This window comes from Coccomyxa subellipsoidea (assembly GCF_000258705.1).
Source record: "Coccomyxa subellipsoidea C-169, whole genome shotgun sequence".
NCBI lineage: Eukaryota > Viridiplantae > Chlorophyta > Trebouxiophyceae > Coccomyxaceae > Coccomyxa > Coccomyxa subellipsoidea.
Genome location: NW_005178042.1, coordinates 1,806,854 through 1,819,366, shown reverse-complemented (window position 1 = coordinate 1,819,366; position 12,513 = coordinate 1,806,854). Strand labels below are relative to the sequence as shown.

The following is a 12,513-nucleotide window of genomic DNA, read 5'->3' as shown; positions in this document are numbered from 1 at the left end:
ATCTGGCACAATGGCGGACAATGTGCGGGCAATCATGGAGGAGATGATCCCAGAGATCGAGGATCTCGAGAAAAGGGGGTACTTCTCCAAGTCAGAAATCAGGCAGATCGTGAAGAAGCGCACAGACTTTGAGTACACTCTGAAGCGCCGCGCAGCTGTAAAGGCAGACTTTCTCAGGTACTGTTCCATCACTTGCTGAATAAGAATTGATTGAGAAGACAGCATCTCACTGGCATGCGATTGTTGCGTAGTCATGCAAATGATGGAAGCACTGTCTGATTTATGGGCATTCCAATCTGTGCCTGCAGATACGTGCAGTACGAGAGCAGGCTTGAAGAGCTGAGGAAACTACGAAAGGATGCAATGGGACTGGAGGGCAAGCGGGGCCTGGCTGATCACGGAATGATCCGGCGGATCCACTTCATATATCAGCGTGCCACGCAGAAGTTCAGGGGCGACATGCGCCTCTGGTCATCCTGGCTGCAGTTCTGCAAGGACTCCGGCAGCACACGCAAGCTCTCCCAAGTGCGCTTTTCATCCGCTACATATCACCATGTCTGCCTGTCTAGGGCCGCCTGAGAAGAAATTCTCATCACAGGCAAGCCTGTGCTCAGTGGCCTGCTCACAACAGGCAAGGTCCTAACTTAGCGTGTTGCCGGCAGGTGGTGACCAAGGCGCTGCAGCTGCATCCGCGCGAGGCAAGCCTGTGGATCCATGCGAGCGCATGGGAGTTTGAGCACAACCGCAACGCCGGGGCCGCACGCGCGCTGATGCAGCGGGGGCTGCGCATGTGCCCTGGCAGCGCGGACCTTTGGGCAGAGTACTTTAGGATGGAGCTGCTGTACGCGCACACGCTGCGCACGCGGCGCAAGATCCTGGGCATCGCCTCAGCAGGTGCGGCGAGTCACAAGCTCTTTCGCTACACTCCCAACACACATGTGCTCGTCAATTGTGCTGCGATCTGCACTATAGAAAGCTGTAGTTGAAGGTAACTGATCAGTGAGCTTGTGGAGGGCCGGTGCCCGAGTGGCAGTGCCGTGCATGTGGGGTTGCTGATCTGAGAACCTAACAATGATGACTTGTGCTGTGTAGGTGGCTTGGCTGGGGACGTGGAAGGGGTGCAGGCTGAGACGCCTGCATCTGCTGGAGAGGAGTCAGAGGCAGCCGTGCAAATGGTGCTGAACGGCGCGGTCGCGACGGTCGTATTCAAGCAAGCGACGGCAGAGCTTTCAAAGGAGGCGGCCATTCGCAAGAGGTTCCTGGACATCCTTTCGGGCTTCTCATTCCCGGGTGCAGCATCGATCGCTGAAGTGAGTCCTGAGCTTTGCGAATGTTTGCTGCTGTGGAGTCTGAGGTCTTGAGAAGCCTGAGACAAAAGTAAAAAAGTACAGCAAATGACATAACACCTCAAGAGCTTGAGTGCGTCCATTCTTTGGTGACCTTCTCCCAATGACCATTTTTGAAGGTGGCCTTTGAGGTGATGAGAAGGAGCAGCTCATGTTGATGAAGCTGGCTTGAAAGGCTCACCGGAAACAAACTTGCCATGTGACCAGGCCATCTACAGCAGCTTGGAGGCGGACTTCCCCACCGATGCAGAGGCTTGGGATCTGCGCGCGAGGCGCTGGCTGACTCAGCATCCGCCAGAGCAGCCGTCAGCTTCCACCAGCTCCCCAGAGGAGGCAGCTGTGGCTGTCTACGAGAGCGGGCTGGCAGCCACGCAGGGCGAGCAGATGTATGATCTCTACATGGCCTTCCTGACTGAGCATCTGGACAAGCTGGCGCCTGCTGGAGGGGACTCGAGAATTTCCCTCCCCAAGCTGAAGGGGCGGTCCAAGGAGCTCGCTAAAGCTCTCTTGGAGGTGCGCCGCTCTAGGCTATTGTTGCCATCACACCATTTTGCTGCTTTATCAAGTATCACTGATGCTGCTCTTGTAAGCTGTTAATATAGTGCTTCTGAGAGGCTGTAGCTATAGTGCTTCTGTGAGGCTGTCACTATAGTGTTTCTGAGACGCTGCAGACAAGCAAAAGTGCATTTTGGGGGGAAGTACAGCAAAGACATTCACAATGCTTGGTTATCGCACAGGTCTGCGAGAAGGCGGCTTCAGAAGGCCGGGCTTCCGAGGCGCTGTTGCTAGAGTGGCCCAGGCTCGCGCTGAGATTTGGACGCGTGAAGAAGGCCCTGGAGGCTGCGGCGCGCGCGTGCCAGAGCTGCCCCGGCTCTGCGGCTCTGTGGCAGCAGCGCTTGCTCCTGCAAGCCCAGCAGGCCTCTGCGCAGGTATACAGCTTGGACTGTGTCATAGATGTTCCCTCGCACCTTAGAAAGTATAAGCGTTTCCTGACCTGTAGTGGCGATTCCTTGTGAGCTGCATCAATCTTGCTATGTAATTTGTGGTGGTATTCGCAGGGCGCTGATGGGTAAATGTGTGCTTGAATTTGCAGGGTACTGATGCGAATCGGGAGAGCGCACAAGCGTTGGCGCTGGAGGCGGTCAGGTCACTGCCGTGCTCTCAAGCGGCAGAGCTGTGGATTGTGGGCTTCAGAACTCTGTCCTCCCTGTCCCTGCCGCTGGATGGCCTTGTGAATGAGCTCGTGCGGGTTCTCAGCGGCTCGGCAAAAGGGCGGCTCCGAGTGCGTCCCCTGACTTTTAAGCAGTACAGCTAAGCTGCAGAGGAATCCATAACTTCGGCTATTCGTGGCGGGCAGAAAGGGACCTTTCTGATAGTACACCAATTCGTATAATTGTCTGCACCCTGTATTTGTAAGCAAACAAGTGCTGCATGGCGGTCGCTGAAAGGTATAGGACGAAGATCTGCAATGTGAGCATGATATTTCTTGTGATCGACGGTGATTGGGGCTGTTTGCAGGGAGGGATGGGAGAGGCGGCAGCAGTGGCGGTACAGGCTGTGCGGGACACATCTGGGCTGCCAGCAGCAAGGCAGCTGTATCGGCGACTGCTGAAGATACCGCCGGCTGGCGGCTCGCTGATGCATGCTGTGCTGGATATGGAGCTGGGGGCCTCAGCAGAAGAAGCCCTGAGCGCTGCAGAGCTCGACAGAGTTTTTGAGGTGCGGCACTGACCTCCTATGGGGGTGCACATTCAGGGCTGGCATGCGCACTGCACCTTACTTTTTTTGGTTCTCTCCACGATTGCTGTCGAGGCTGAGGCACGCTATGGCATGCATGTGCTAGCTTAGGTCTGCGCCCTCTGCATGACACTGACTACTGTCTGGGGGTGCATGCAGGCGGCTGTGGATGCCTACGGGTCAGAGGATGAAGATATCTGGTTGAAATATGTGCAGAACAGGATGCAGCAGGCAAAGAATGTGGGAGACTTGCATTGGCGGGCGACGAAAGCCCTGACTGATCCTGAGACCTTCGTACAGAAGTATCATGACTTGCAACATGCTTTTGTGTAGTCTGGCAGCTTTTGATCATGTAATAAGTAGCCTACTCTTTAAAACACAAGCCGCTCTTCTGCATTTCAAATATTGGACGTCACACATGGGCCATGGCTGGGTCAGCAGTACATCTAAGTGGCGCACGTGAGAGCAACACTTTCAAATTGGCGCAATGAAGCTGATTTTCTCGGCATTTCTCCACTGAAAATTGTTTCCCACTTGAGCTATCAATGGTATGACATTATAATCGGTGAGGGGCAACTGTGGCACTGGGTGGTTGGTGCAGCCACTCGTTAACGCCGACCGAATGACGTCTCCCTGGCGATTGTGACATGAGTTGTGGACTCCTCCTTGATGTCAATGAGTGCATCACAAGACCCAGCAAACAGGTTTGAACCACTTAGACCTCACGTTGCTTGCTGCATGTACTGTTGAACTGGAAGAGCGCACTGGCCTTCAGCGAATGCCCCCTTTTGCATTTGTCGATACGCCATTTTAGAGGTGTGCTTTATTTTTGCTTCTCTTTGATTACCGAAAGTAAATGTATGTGTGCAAGCAGGCTCCTCGATAAAGGGGAATTGTTCTTTGAGAACGAACTCGCCCCAAGCCAGGGCAATGCAGGAAATAAGCTTGCCTGAAAACACCCTGGTGATATGGGCTCACCCAGACTTTTGCCGGGATGTCTTAATGCACCTCGGACAACACCAAGTGGTCAGACACATGCCCCCACTCCTTCGTTTTACAGTCTTGCCTTCTGTTGGTTTGCATGACAATGCCAAAGGGTTACAGAGAACACACTCATCCTTCTGTGCTGCAGGTAAAGGACTTGCTATATCCCTGCAGTGAGGCTGGTGAACGGGCGGTGGGCCTAATCCTCGACGCCAATGCAGGTGCTACAGCCAAAAATTTCACCATATCCACACAGTGAACCCACGTCTGGAGTCGTATTCTATTGGGTCTCACTCTGTCAAAACAACCCCTCCGAGAAGTGTCATTTATGCGTTCAGGACGAAGGAGCTGGGAGTCTCTTTTCCTGGGCGCTGAAACTCCCCAGAGGCTGAAGGCAGGGTATGCCGTGAATGCCGAAGGAGACCTGCAATGCCCTGCCTGCCAAGAGACCTCCTTTGGCCAGCACTGTGGCCAGTCCCTGACCGGCAGACCCGCCTGCTGGCGTCTGCCAGACGGTGATTCTACCATGCCTGATATGCTACTGGCCCTATCCCTTGTGGTGTGGCAACAAGTTACTCGTCTCTGAACAGGAGGATCTGCGCATAAGGACTCTGATGGGGTGGTATCGATCCCTCGGGATGGTGTGGCAACCGTGGTTCCCTTGTTATGCAGATAAAGGCCGGCACAGATGGATGTCGGCCAGGGCAATGGAGCAGCTGAAGGCGGCTCAGGAGTGGCAGAAGTCTGCTTCGTGCACACAATGTGAGCTGGCCTGTCATCCTTGGTTGTTGCGATTTATTCAAGATTTACACAAAACGAACAAGAGGCTGACACCAGACACTGTTACAGGTCTGCGCAAGCTCCTGCTCACAGCGCAGAGTCCACATGTGCTCGCTGGGGACACACAGCCTGCCTCCCAGAATGGCTGCGAAGAGGAGCTGAGCCGCATCACTGGGTCCATATTCTGCCTGTCTCCTAACACTGAAGAGGTCTGGCTTCTTCACCTACTATCATATGACGAACGTGAAAAGGTGCTTGTCCAAGCTTTGCCAAAAGCTGCAATGCACTGCTTCAATCCTGTGCCATGATACAATTCTGGCCACAGTTGCCTTCTGGCAGCTGGGTGGGGTTCCAGGTCTTGGATTGACTTGCAACGATGCTTGCAGGTGCTTGCGCGTCTGAAGGCCCAGTATGAAACGCACTGGTACACTGACATCATGGTGGTGCAAGGCAGAAATGCCGCCTGCTCAGCCGTAGGGGAGACACAGGTAAAATTCACATTTTTACTTGAGAACCCAGCTCAATTTCAAGCTTTTCTTGCCCCTCTCCTCCATGGTGTTTTTTTCACTCTGAAAAGCTGAGAGCGGATGTAGTCCGTGCAAGGCTGGAATGAGGTGTGTGTGCCCGGGGTGGGTCAGGCGAGGGCGCAGGCGGCCAAATTGCCTCAGTACAGGGCGCATGTGCTGGTGGCTCAGCCATTTGCACAGCAGGATGCAGGGCAGCCGGGCCCTCCAAAGCAGCCGCGCATGGTTCTGGATGGCGAGGAGCTGGAGTGGGCTATTGTGGACGGCCTCCTAGCAACCGCCAATGCCGGTGCTTTCCATGCAACATGCATGCTGTTTTGATGGGCCCACCTTGATGTTCAACGTCTTCGCAGATGCTGTGCACTTGCCCGGCAAGGGGTGGTCTCTGGTCTCACCTTTATTGCAGGGGCTTCCTATGTGACTGGTCAAGGCTGTGCAGGTAACACACCTCCCAAGAAGGCTCCCACAGCGCGAGCAGGCGGATATGCAGCACCAACCTATCCACCAAAGGCTGCGTCGGCCTCGCAGCCGCGGCAGCCACGCACCGTTGGGGGCGCAACAGCAGGGTCTGTGCAACAGTTGAATGGTGCTGCAGCAAATGGGTCCCAAAGACCCCTGGGAGCGGCGGCACCGCAGGGGGCAGCAGCAAGGCTCCCCCGCACTGCCAACGGAAACCATGCACTGCCCAGAAAGCCTCCACAGCATTCAGAGGTGGTGATCTGACTCCTGCAATGTCTTGCACTAGTGCAGCTCGAAGCAATGGTTGTGCAACACCTGTGTCGCACATCAATGTGGGGTGATGTCATTGGGCTGAAGGGGCGTGAGGTGATCCCGCAGGTGTATCCCAATGGTGCGGTGGCCACACTGATGCAGCCGCTGCAGCCGGCGCGGCAGCCCAGCACGGGATTAATCACCAGCTTGCTATCAGGGAAGCCACTTGCCGCGCCTGCAGAAGTGCCCAGGCTGGCCTCGTCAGCCGCCATGTCAGAGCTTGCCCAGATGGCCTCCCAGCAGCGCCGCTCAGACTTCGCTTCGGCGCCGCGGCCCGCCACCGTCGCCAGACAGCCGCCCGGTGCGCAGCAGGATCCGCAAATGGCAGCGAGCAATGCTCAGAGGCAGCAGCGGCCGAGCCTGGCGGATTTGCGCAGCTCGCTAGCACAGAAGATCGACGGCAGGCAGAGGGACCTGGCAGGCGCTGGCGCGACCGCAGCTCCCGTGCCGTCAGCAACCGCAGCGACGGTTACAGAAGAAGCGCAGCCAATGGCAGCAGCAGATCTGCGCAGCTCCCTGCTGCAGTTGATTGCCGGCGGCACAAGGGACCCAGCCAGTGTCCCGGATGTGGCCGCGAGCTTACAGGCGGCAGGGCACAGGCAGCAGCCTGCTGCTCGAGCGAGGTCTCCCCAGGGACCCTGGAGAGGAGGGCGCGCCTTTGCAGCACCGGTGCGGCTGTCAGCCGGGGTGCACAGGCACGTCCCTAGTGGGTCGCACCTAAAGCACCTGGGCAGCCCCAACAATGCGCGCAGCTCCGACCGCGCTGCCTCGGTGGGCCCCCGCGAAGGCAGCAGCCCTGACAGCGGCAGCCGGGAAGCTTCCCCTGCCGAGGCCGCTGCCGCCGCCGCTCTGGCACTTGTCTCTGCTGCTGGGGCACCCGCCCCTGCCATTCAGCCCGCGGCAAGCGCCGCAAAGTCCGGTGTCGCTGCTGCTCAAGCTGCCGCTGTAGGTGCTTCGTGGGAGCTGCCGGGGCATGAGACGTTTAGGGCACCCACCACCAGTAGCAGCGAGCGCCAGGCGTCCAAACAAGCGAGAGCCGGCAGCGCTCGGCGCGATGCCTCCGGCAGCACGATGCAGAGAGGTGCGCGCGGCGCGAGCACAAGCGCGATCGACTTACCGCCCCGGAGCCGGCGGCGGACATCCCGTGCACTAGCCATGGACGAGGTATCACCACGCATGCAGCATAGCCGGGGACGGCAGCCGCGCCCATCCATCTCAGACGCGGTTCCTCCGCAGCAACGCATATCACACCTAATGATGGAGAGCTCCCTCTCGCTTTCCGTCGTAGCGGAGTCCAGCCGAGGAGAGTCGCCGCCAGCCGCTCGGGGCCGATCGGGCCGGGGGCGGGGGCGCGGCGGCCGGGGGCGCGGCCGCCGGAGGGGCCCCGGACGGCCGCCCAAGGCCGTGCCGTATTCGCCGCCACCGGCGCCGGCGCGGAAGCGGGGACTCGTGGAACAGGAGGCCGCGGCGGCGCCGGACTACTTCCCTGTCAAGCGGGCGCGCACCAGTAGGGTCGTCCTGCGCCCGGAAGGTGCGTCACCTATTTGTGGCACACCTGCTATTTTTCGTCAGATCCTACGGCGTCATGCCTCGGCCTGGCATTAATTATTTTGTTCTACGTGCACATCACCTCAAAATTCTGCGCTGCGTGTGAATGAAAATGGGGGCTTTGTGCTCGGTTGCAGATGTGCAAAAGCCATGGAGCAACCCGGAGAGCTGGCTGGAGTCACTCGTGAGGGCGGCGGAGACAGCAGCTGCGAGGAGTCCAACGCCGCACAAGCAGCCCCCGGCATTGCAATGCGGCGCAAAACAGATCGACGGCATGCCCCGCCCATCCGCCCCCGCAACGCCCTGCTCCGCGGCTGCGGCACCGCTGAGCCACGCCAGCGCCTCCCTCTCGCAGCCGGGCTCCCATGCAGCGCCTGCTGCCGAGTGCAACACGTTGCCTGAGGTTGCCGCGGGTGACAAACCGGCCAAAGTGGCGGATGCAGCCTGCTCGGTGGATGTGTCTCCGGGGGCTGCCGGTGGCGGTGGGCCTGCGCCAGAAGACAGCGGGGTGACTCACTCTGTGGAGAACGCTGCAGCAGCGGCCGGGGCTCGGATGATGAAGAAGCGCAGGAAGCGGATCAAGGTCAACGCTGATTCGTCGCGTCTGTCGCCGCCGGGCGCCTTCGGCCGAGCCGTCTTCGGGCGCAAGAAGCGGGTGAGCAGCCCAGCGATGTGGCCCGGCTCTGAATCTTGCATGCATGCACAAGCCACGCATGCACGCCCCCTCTATCCAAGTGATGTCATCTATTCTGTCAGCCGAGAGGAGGTGACAGGGTGGACAACAGTCTTAGCTCCTAAACTGAGGTGTACAGATGGTTCATGTCTGAAGTGGGAGGATCTGGCGCTGTGGCAGGGGACTGAGGATGTGACGTACAATGAAAAGGTGCTGAGGCAGCAGCAGTGGAAGGCGGAGCAGAAGGTGCTGCAGGACCGGTGCAGGCGTCGCACGCGAGAGGCGGCCGACGAATCCGCGGACACCTGCGGAGATCGCACCCAGCTCCTCATGCGCCTGATGCCCGACCAGGGCCTCGCTGACGGCCAGTGTGGTGAGGCTTTTCCCAAGACTGGCATCACTATCTACGGCATGTCACGCATGTGGCAGGAAAGGCGACAGGCGGACAAGAGTAGGGTCGCCAAATCGAGCACTCGTCCTTCCCTGGAGTTCAAATACAAATTGAGGATTCAATCAGGCCTGCAGGCACTTTCTTATATCTTTCAAGGTGATGGTTACCTCAAAGTGCAGACTGCCAATGTTGTTGAGATGGGCAAAGCCATCCCCTTTTGAGAGACTTGCTCTGCAACAATGTACTGCTCTGAATCTGCAAAATTCTTCCAATATCTAAGTCCATTCGAAGGCGCAAGGGTCCTTTTGCGATGTGCTTGTGCATGGCATGAAATATTCTTTGTGCTTGCATTGTAGGCTTTAGGATGTCGGTCCTCTGCACTGCTGTGCTGGCGGACGCGGGCAACTTTCTGGACCTTGACCTGAGCGCCTGCAGCAGCAGCCTGGCTGCGCTTGCCGTGCAGCCCCGCGCAGAAATGGAAGAGGCTGCCAAAGAGAGCATGGCCGCTCACCAAGGGGAGCTCGAGCGCCTTTCTGCCTACCTCAACTCTCCTAAGGACAGGTGCGGGCAGCAGGGAGTGCATCTTGATAAATGCAGGTTCTTGCCTGACTGTCAAGCTTGTGACGGGTGCCTGTTAACCACATCATTGGCGTTTGCACGAGGTGAAATTTCATATTTGCATTACAAGGCAAAGGCAGAAGTGGTGGATCACAAAATTTGCTGTGGCGGCAGCGGGGTGGCAAGGCGGGGCGGGAGGGGCGGGCGGCTGCGACGCAAGCCGGGGCGGCCGAGGAAGACGCTGCTGCTGTGCGGCTTGGACGACGACGCCCCGGACTCCTCTGCGCCCGGCACCAAGCCGGCGGCGCTGCAGCCTCCCACAGACGTGCCGGCCCTCCTGCGGCCCGGCCGGCCCCGCAAGAAGCCGTTGGCTAAGTTTGCGGACGCCACCATGCTCAGCGTGCCGTCGAGCGACGAGGCCGCTGTTGCCGCCGCGCCGAGCGGCCGCCGTCGCCGCCGCGCGGCCGCCAACATATCGGCGCATGCGTCTGATATCGAAGTGGCGCGCGCGGGCTCCGGCGGCGTGACCTCCGCGCTCAACGCCGTTGCAGAGCTGTGCCGCGATGTCAACCCGGCAGGTGGCGCGTCCAGCGGCTCCCCGGCCGCCCAGGAAGCGCCGCGGCAGGCAGCCAGTCGCAGCCGGCTGCGCGTCATGAGCGGCCGGCTGCGTCCGGAAGCTCCGCCGCAGCTGCCCCGGATGCAGCGCGATGCCCCGGATGAGGAGACCAGGCCGGGTGCAGCCAGCAGGGAACCGAGTCCGGCAGCAGAGGGCGAGCTCGACATGCTTGCGGCGGCGGCGGCGGCGAGCACTGAGCTGGAGACAGAGGTGGAGCCTGTTGCTGTTAACTCCGGCGCAACCGCGTCTCCTCAGCAGGAAGAGCCGGCAGGATTGGACACCCAGCTGCCAACCGCCGAACAGCACACTGAGCAGCGTGGGAAGGAAGCAGCAGCTAGCGAACAGACGCAGCCTCCCTGTGCTGTTGCAGCTGAGGCGCATGAAGCTGGAAAGGAGCTGCAAGGGAACAATGCAGTTGCTCCAGCTTCCAATCCCGGCTTGGGTGTGGGAGAGGGCAGCGCGCAGGAGCACTCTGAGCAGACGCCCATGAAGAGGGGCCGGGGAAGGCCGCGCAAGAGCACGGCGACTCCTGCAGCACAGCCGGCTCCTAGAGCTGCCATTGAGGGGCCAGCGCAGGCAAGGGGGCTGCGCGGGGCCAAGCAGGCACACACGCCTGGAGCGTCCTCGTCAGTTCCTGCAGCACAGGATGCCTCTGGAAAGGACCCGGCCGCCACTGCTGGCGGGTCTGGTGCAGCTACTGGTTCTGCCGCAGCCGCAGTGCCTGCCAAGCAGCCTGACAAGGGCAAGCAGGCCAGCAAGGGGAGCGCGGCTGCTGCTGTGACGCCGCAGCAGCCGAGGGACGCAATCGCTGCCGCCGCCAAGGCTGAGGCAGCGGCTGCTGCTGCCCTGGCAGCAGGCCTCCAGGAAGGACAGGCGGCTGCTGCTGGCACGGAGGGATCTCAAGGGCCGAGCAACAAGCCGGCAGCCGCAGCCCCTACAAAACGAAAAAGGGGTCCCAACGTGGCTGCCTCAAAGGACGCCGAAGAGCAGCAGAACGCGGCTGGACCGAGCACTGGCGCTGCTGCAGCAGGAATGGAGGCTGGAAAGCCTGGGAGGACGGGTGCGGAGCCAGGCAAGCAGAGGGCGCGTGTGTCTGCATCTGGGTGCGCAATGGCTTCAGCTGGCAAGAATGGCCGCGTCAGAGCAGCACCCAATGACTGGAGGTGACCTCTCCACAACTTATGTATGTCAATGCCCACTGTTGTTTCCTGAGCACTTTTTCTGGGGCAGCTCTGCGCTTCTGTCTCTGTTTTTGGTGCATGGCAATTTGCTCTTCCATGCTTGAAAGTGGACCAGGAAATGGTTTAGATCAGGGCGCATGGTTGTATCAGGGCATGTAGGACCTTGTTTTGTTTCCTCTCAGACAGGGGATCCCCAAGCCTGCAATGCATTCCTGCCTTGGGCGCTGAGAAATTGCTTGTGACAATGTCCAGGTTGATGAAGCCCAGGAGGGTGACCACATGGGACGATATTTACGCCAGAGTGGATTCACAGCAGCAGCCGCAGCCAACTCCATAGGCGCTTATCACCGGGGGCACGACAAACGATTGCACAAACGAACCCCACTGATCACAGGGCAGCAACATAGTGACGATTACAGCAATCAAAAAGACTGCGCAAGCACGCAGTCAGAGAGCCTCAAAATGTGTATTCTATACCCGGGCCGAGAAGCCTCACCCACTTATGGAGACCTATACCCAGACCAATGTATGGGTGTCCACTTGGGATACCCATCTCAGACCAGACAATGGGGAACTGGCGGTGCCTCTCAGTCATTCATCCCTGCCTGAGGCATCTCACATCCTGCAGGCAGAAGTCCTCTGGAACATAGAGCATCAGCGCGCCAATGCTCTGGCTCAGGCACTGGAGGTTTGGGCACAACAATCTTGCTGCAGTGCCGTATAACCGCTGTCATGCGGAATGACAAACATGTCTAGACTGATCTGTCAGAACTTTTTTTTTGAACCTTTTCTCAAGTAAACCTGATCACTGTTTAATGTCCACGGTATTCAGCCTTAGCTTCATCAAAGATATACTGTCCTAGGCTGTCTGCTGTTGTGACGGGAATTGAGATTGCATGTGCTTTGAGCGGCTACCGATCAGGCTTGTTCGACTGGGCAGTAAAAGAGACTAACTGAAGCCTGCCAATGGCAATTTTTGTATGAAGTGCTGCATATGAGCATTACAGATCCTGGTTTAGGGTTTAGGTGGGTATCTTGTCGTAGTGAAAGTGGCACGTGCCAAGAGCAGTGTTGTTCTGCAAGGCCTTTATCATGCCAGGAGACTATACATCTCTTTGAAATACAGTGGCTGTACAATGTCATCACTTGATAGGAAGGTCCAAAATGCTGTTGACTGGACATCACTTGTGAAGCGACGTGTCGACTTGATGCTGTAAAGCAGCTTATAAGTGCCAACGTCACATTTTTGAAGCTTGATTGTATTTCATTACACAATACGAGACACACCTTGTCTGGTAGATATTATACATATATGCTTTTGCAAGCTTAAGCTTCAAATTCATGCATCTCGCGACAGCATAATCAACAGGCGTCTTTAGCCAGGTGTCTTTCAAGCAAAAGCAC

The 12,513-nt window shown here is 58.2% G+C and overlaps 2 protein-coding genes across 2 annotated transcripts; both read left to right on the top strand.

The window, feature by feature from the left end:
* Positions 1-282: 282 nt before the first annotated feature.
* COCSUDRAFT_11398 (hypothetical protein) lies at positions 283-3,416 on the top strand (the record flags this gene model as incomplete). The annotated part of the gene is made up of 8 exons (XM_005651857.1): positions 283-525; positions 663-894; positions 1,093-1,310; positions 1,554-1,859; positions 2,093-2,275; positions 2,440-2,628; positions 2,865-3,056; positions 3,195-3,416. 8 exons carry the CDS (start codon positions 283-285, stop codon positions 3,414-3,416), a joined length of 1,785 nt encoding a protein of 594 aa, XP_005651914.1.
* Positions 3,417-11,361: 7,945 nt separating this feature from the next.
* Positions 11,362-12,315, top strand: COCSUDRAFT_31989 (hypothetical protein). The gene has a single exon (XM_005651856.1). The coding sequence runs from the start codon at positions 11,389-11,391 to the stop codon at positions 11,716-11,718; it is 330 nt and encodes a 109-aa protein (XP_005651913.1). The 5' UTR covers positions 11,362-11,388; the 3' UTR covers positions 11,719-12,315.
* Positions 12,316-12,513: the final 198 nt, after the last annotated feature.

Excerpts from the sequence above, each read along its gene's own strand:
- COCSUDRAFT_31989 (XM_005651856.1), top strand. The coding sequence starts at position 11,389 with ATGGGACGATATTTACGCCAGAGTGGATTCACAGCAGCAGCCGCAGCC.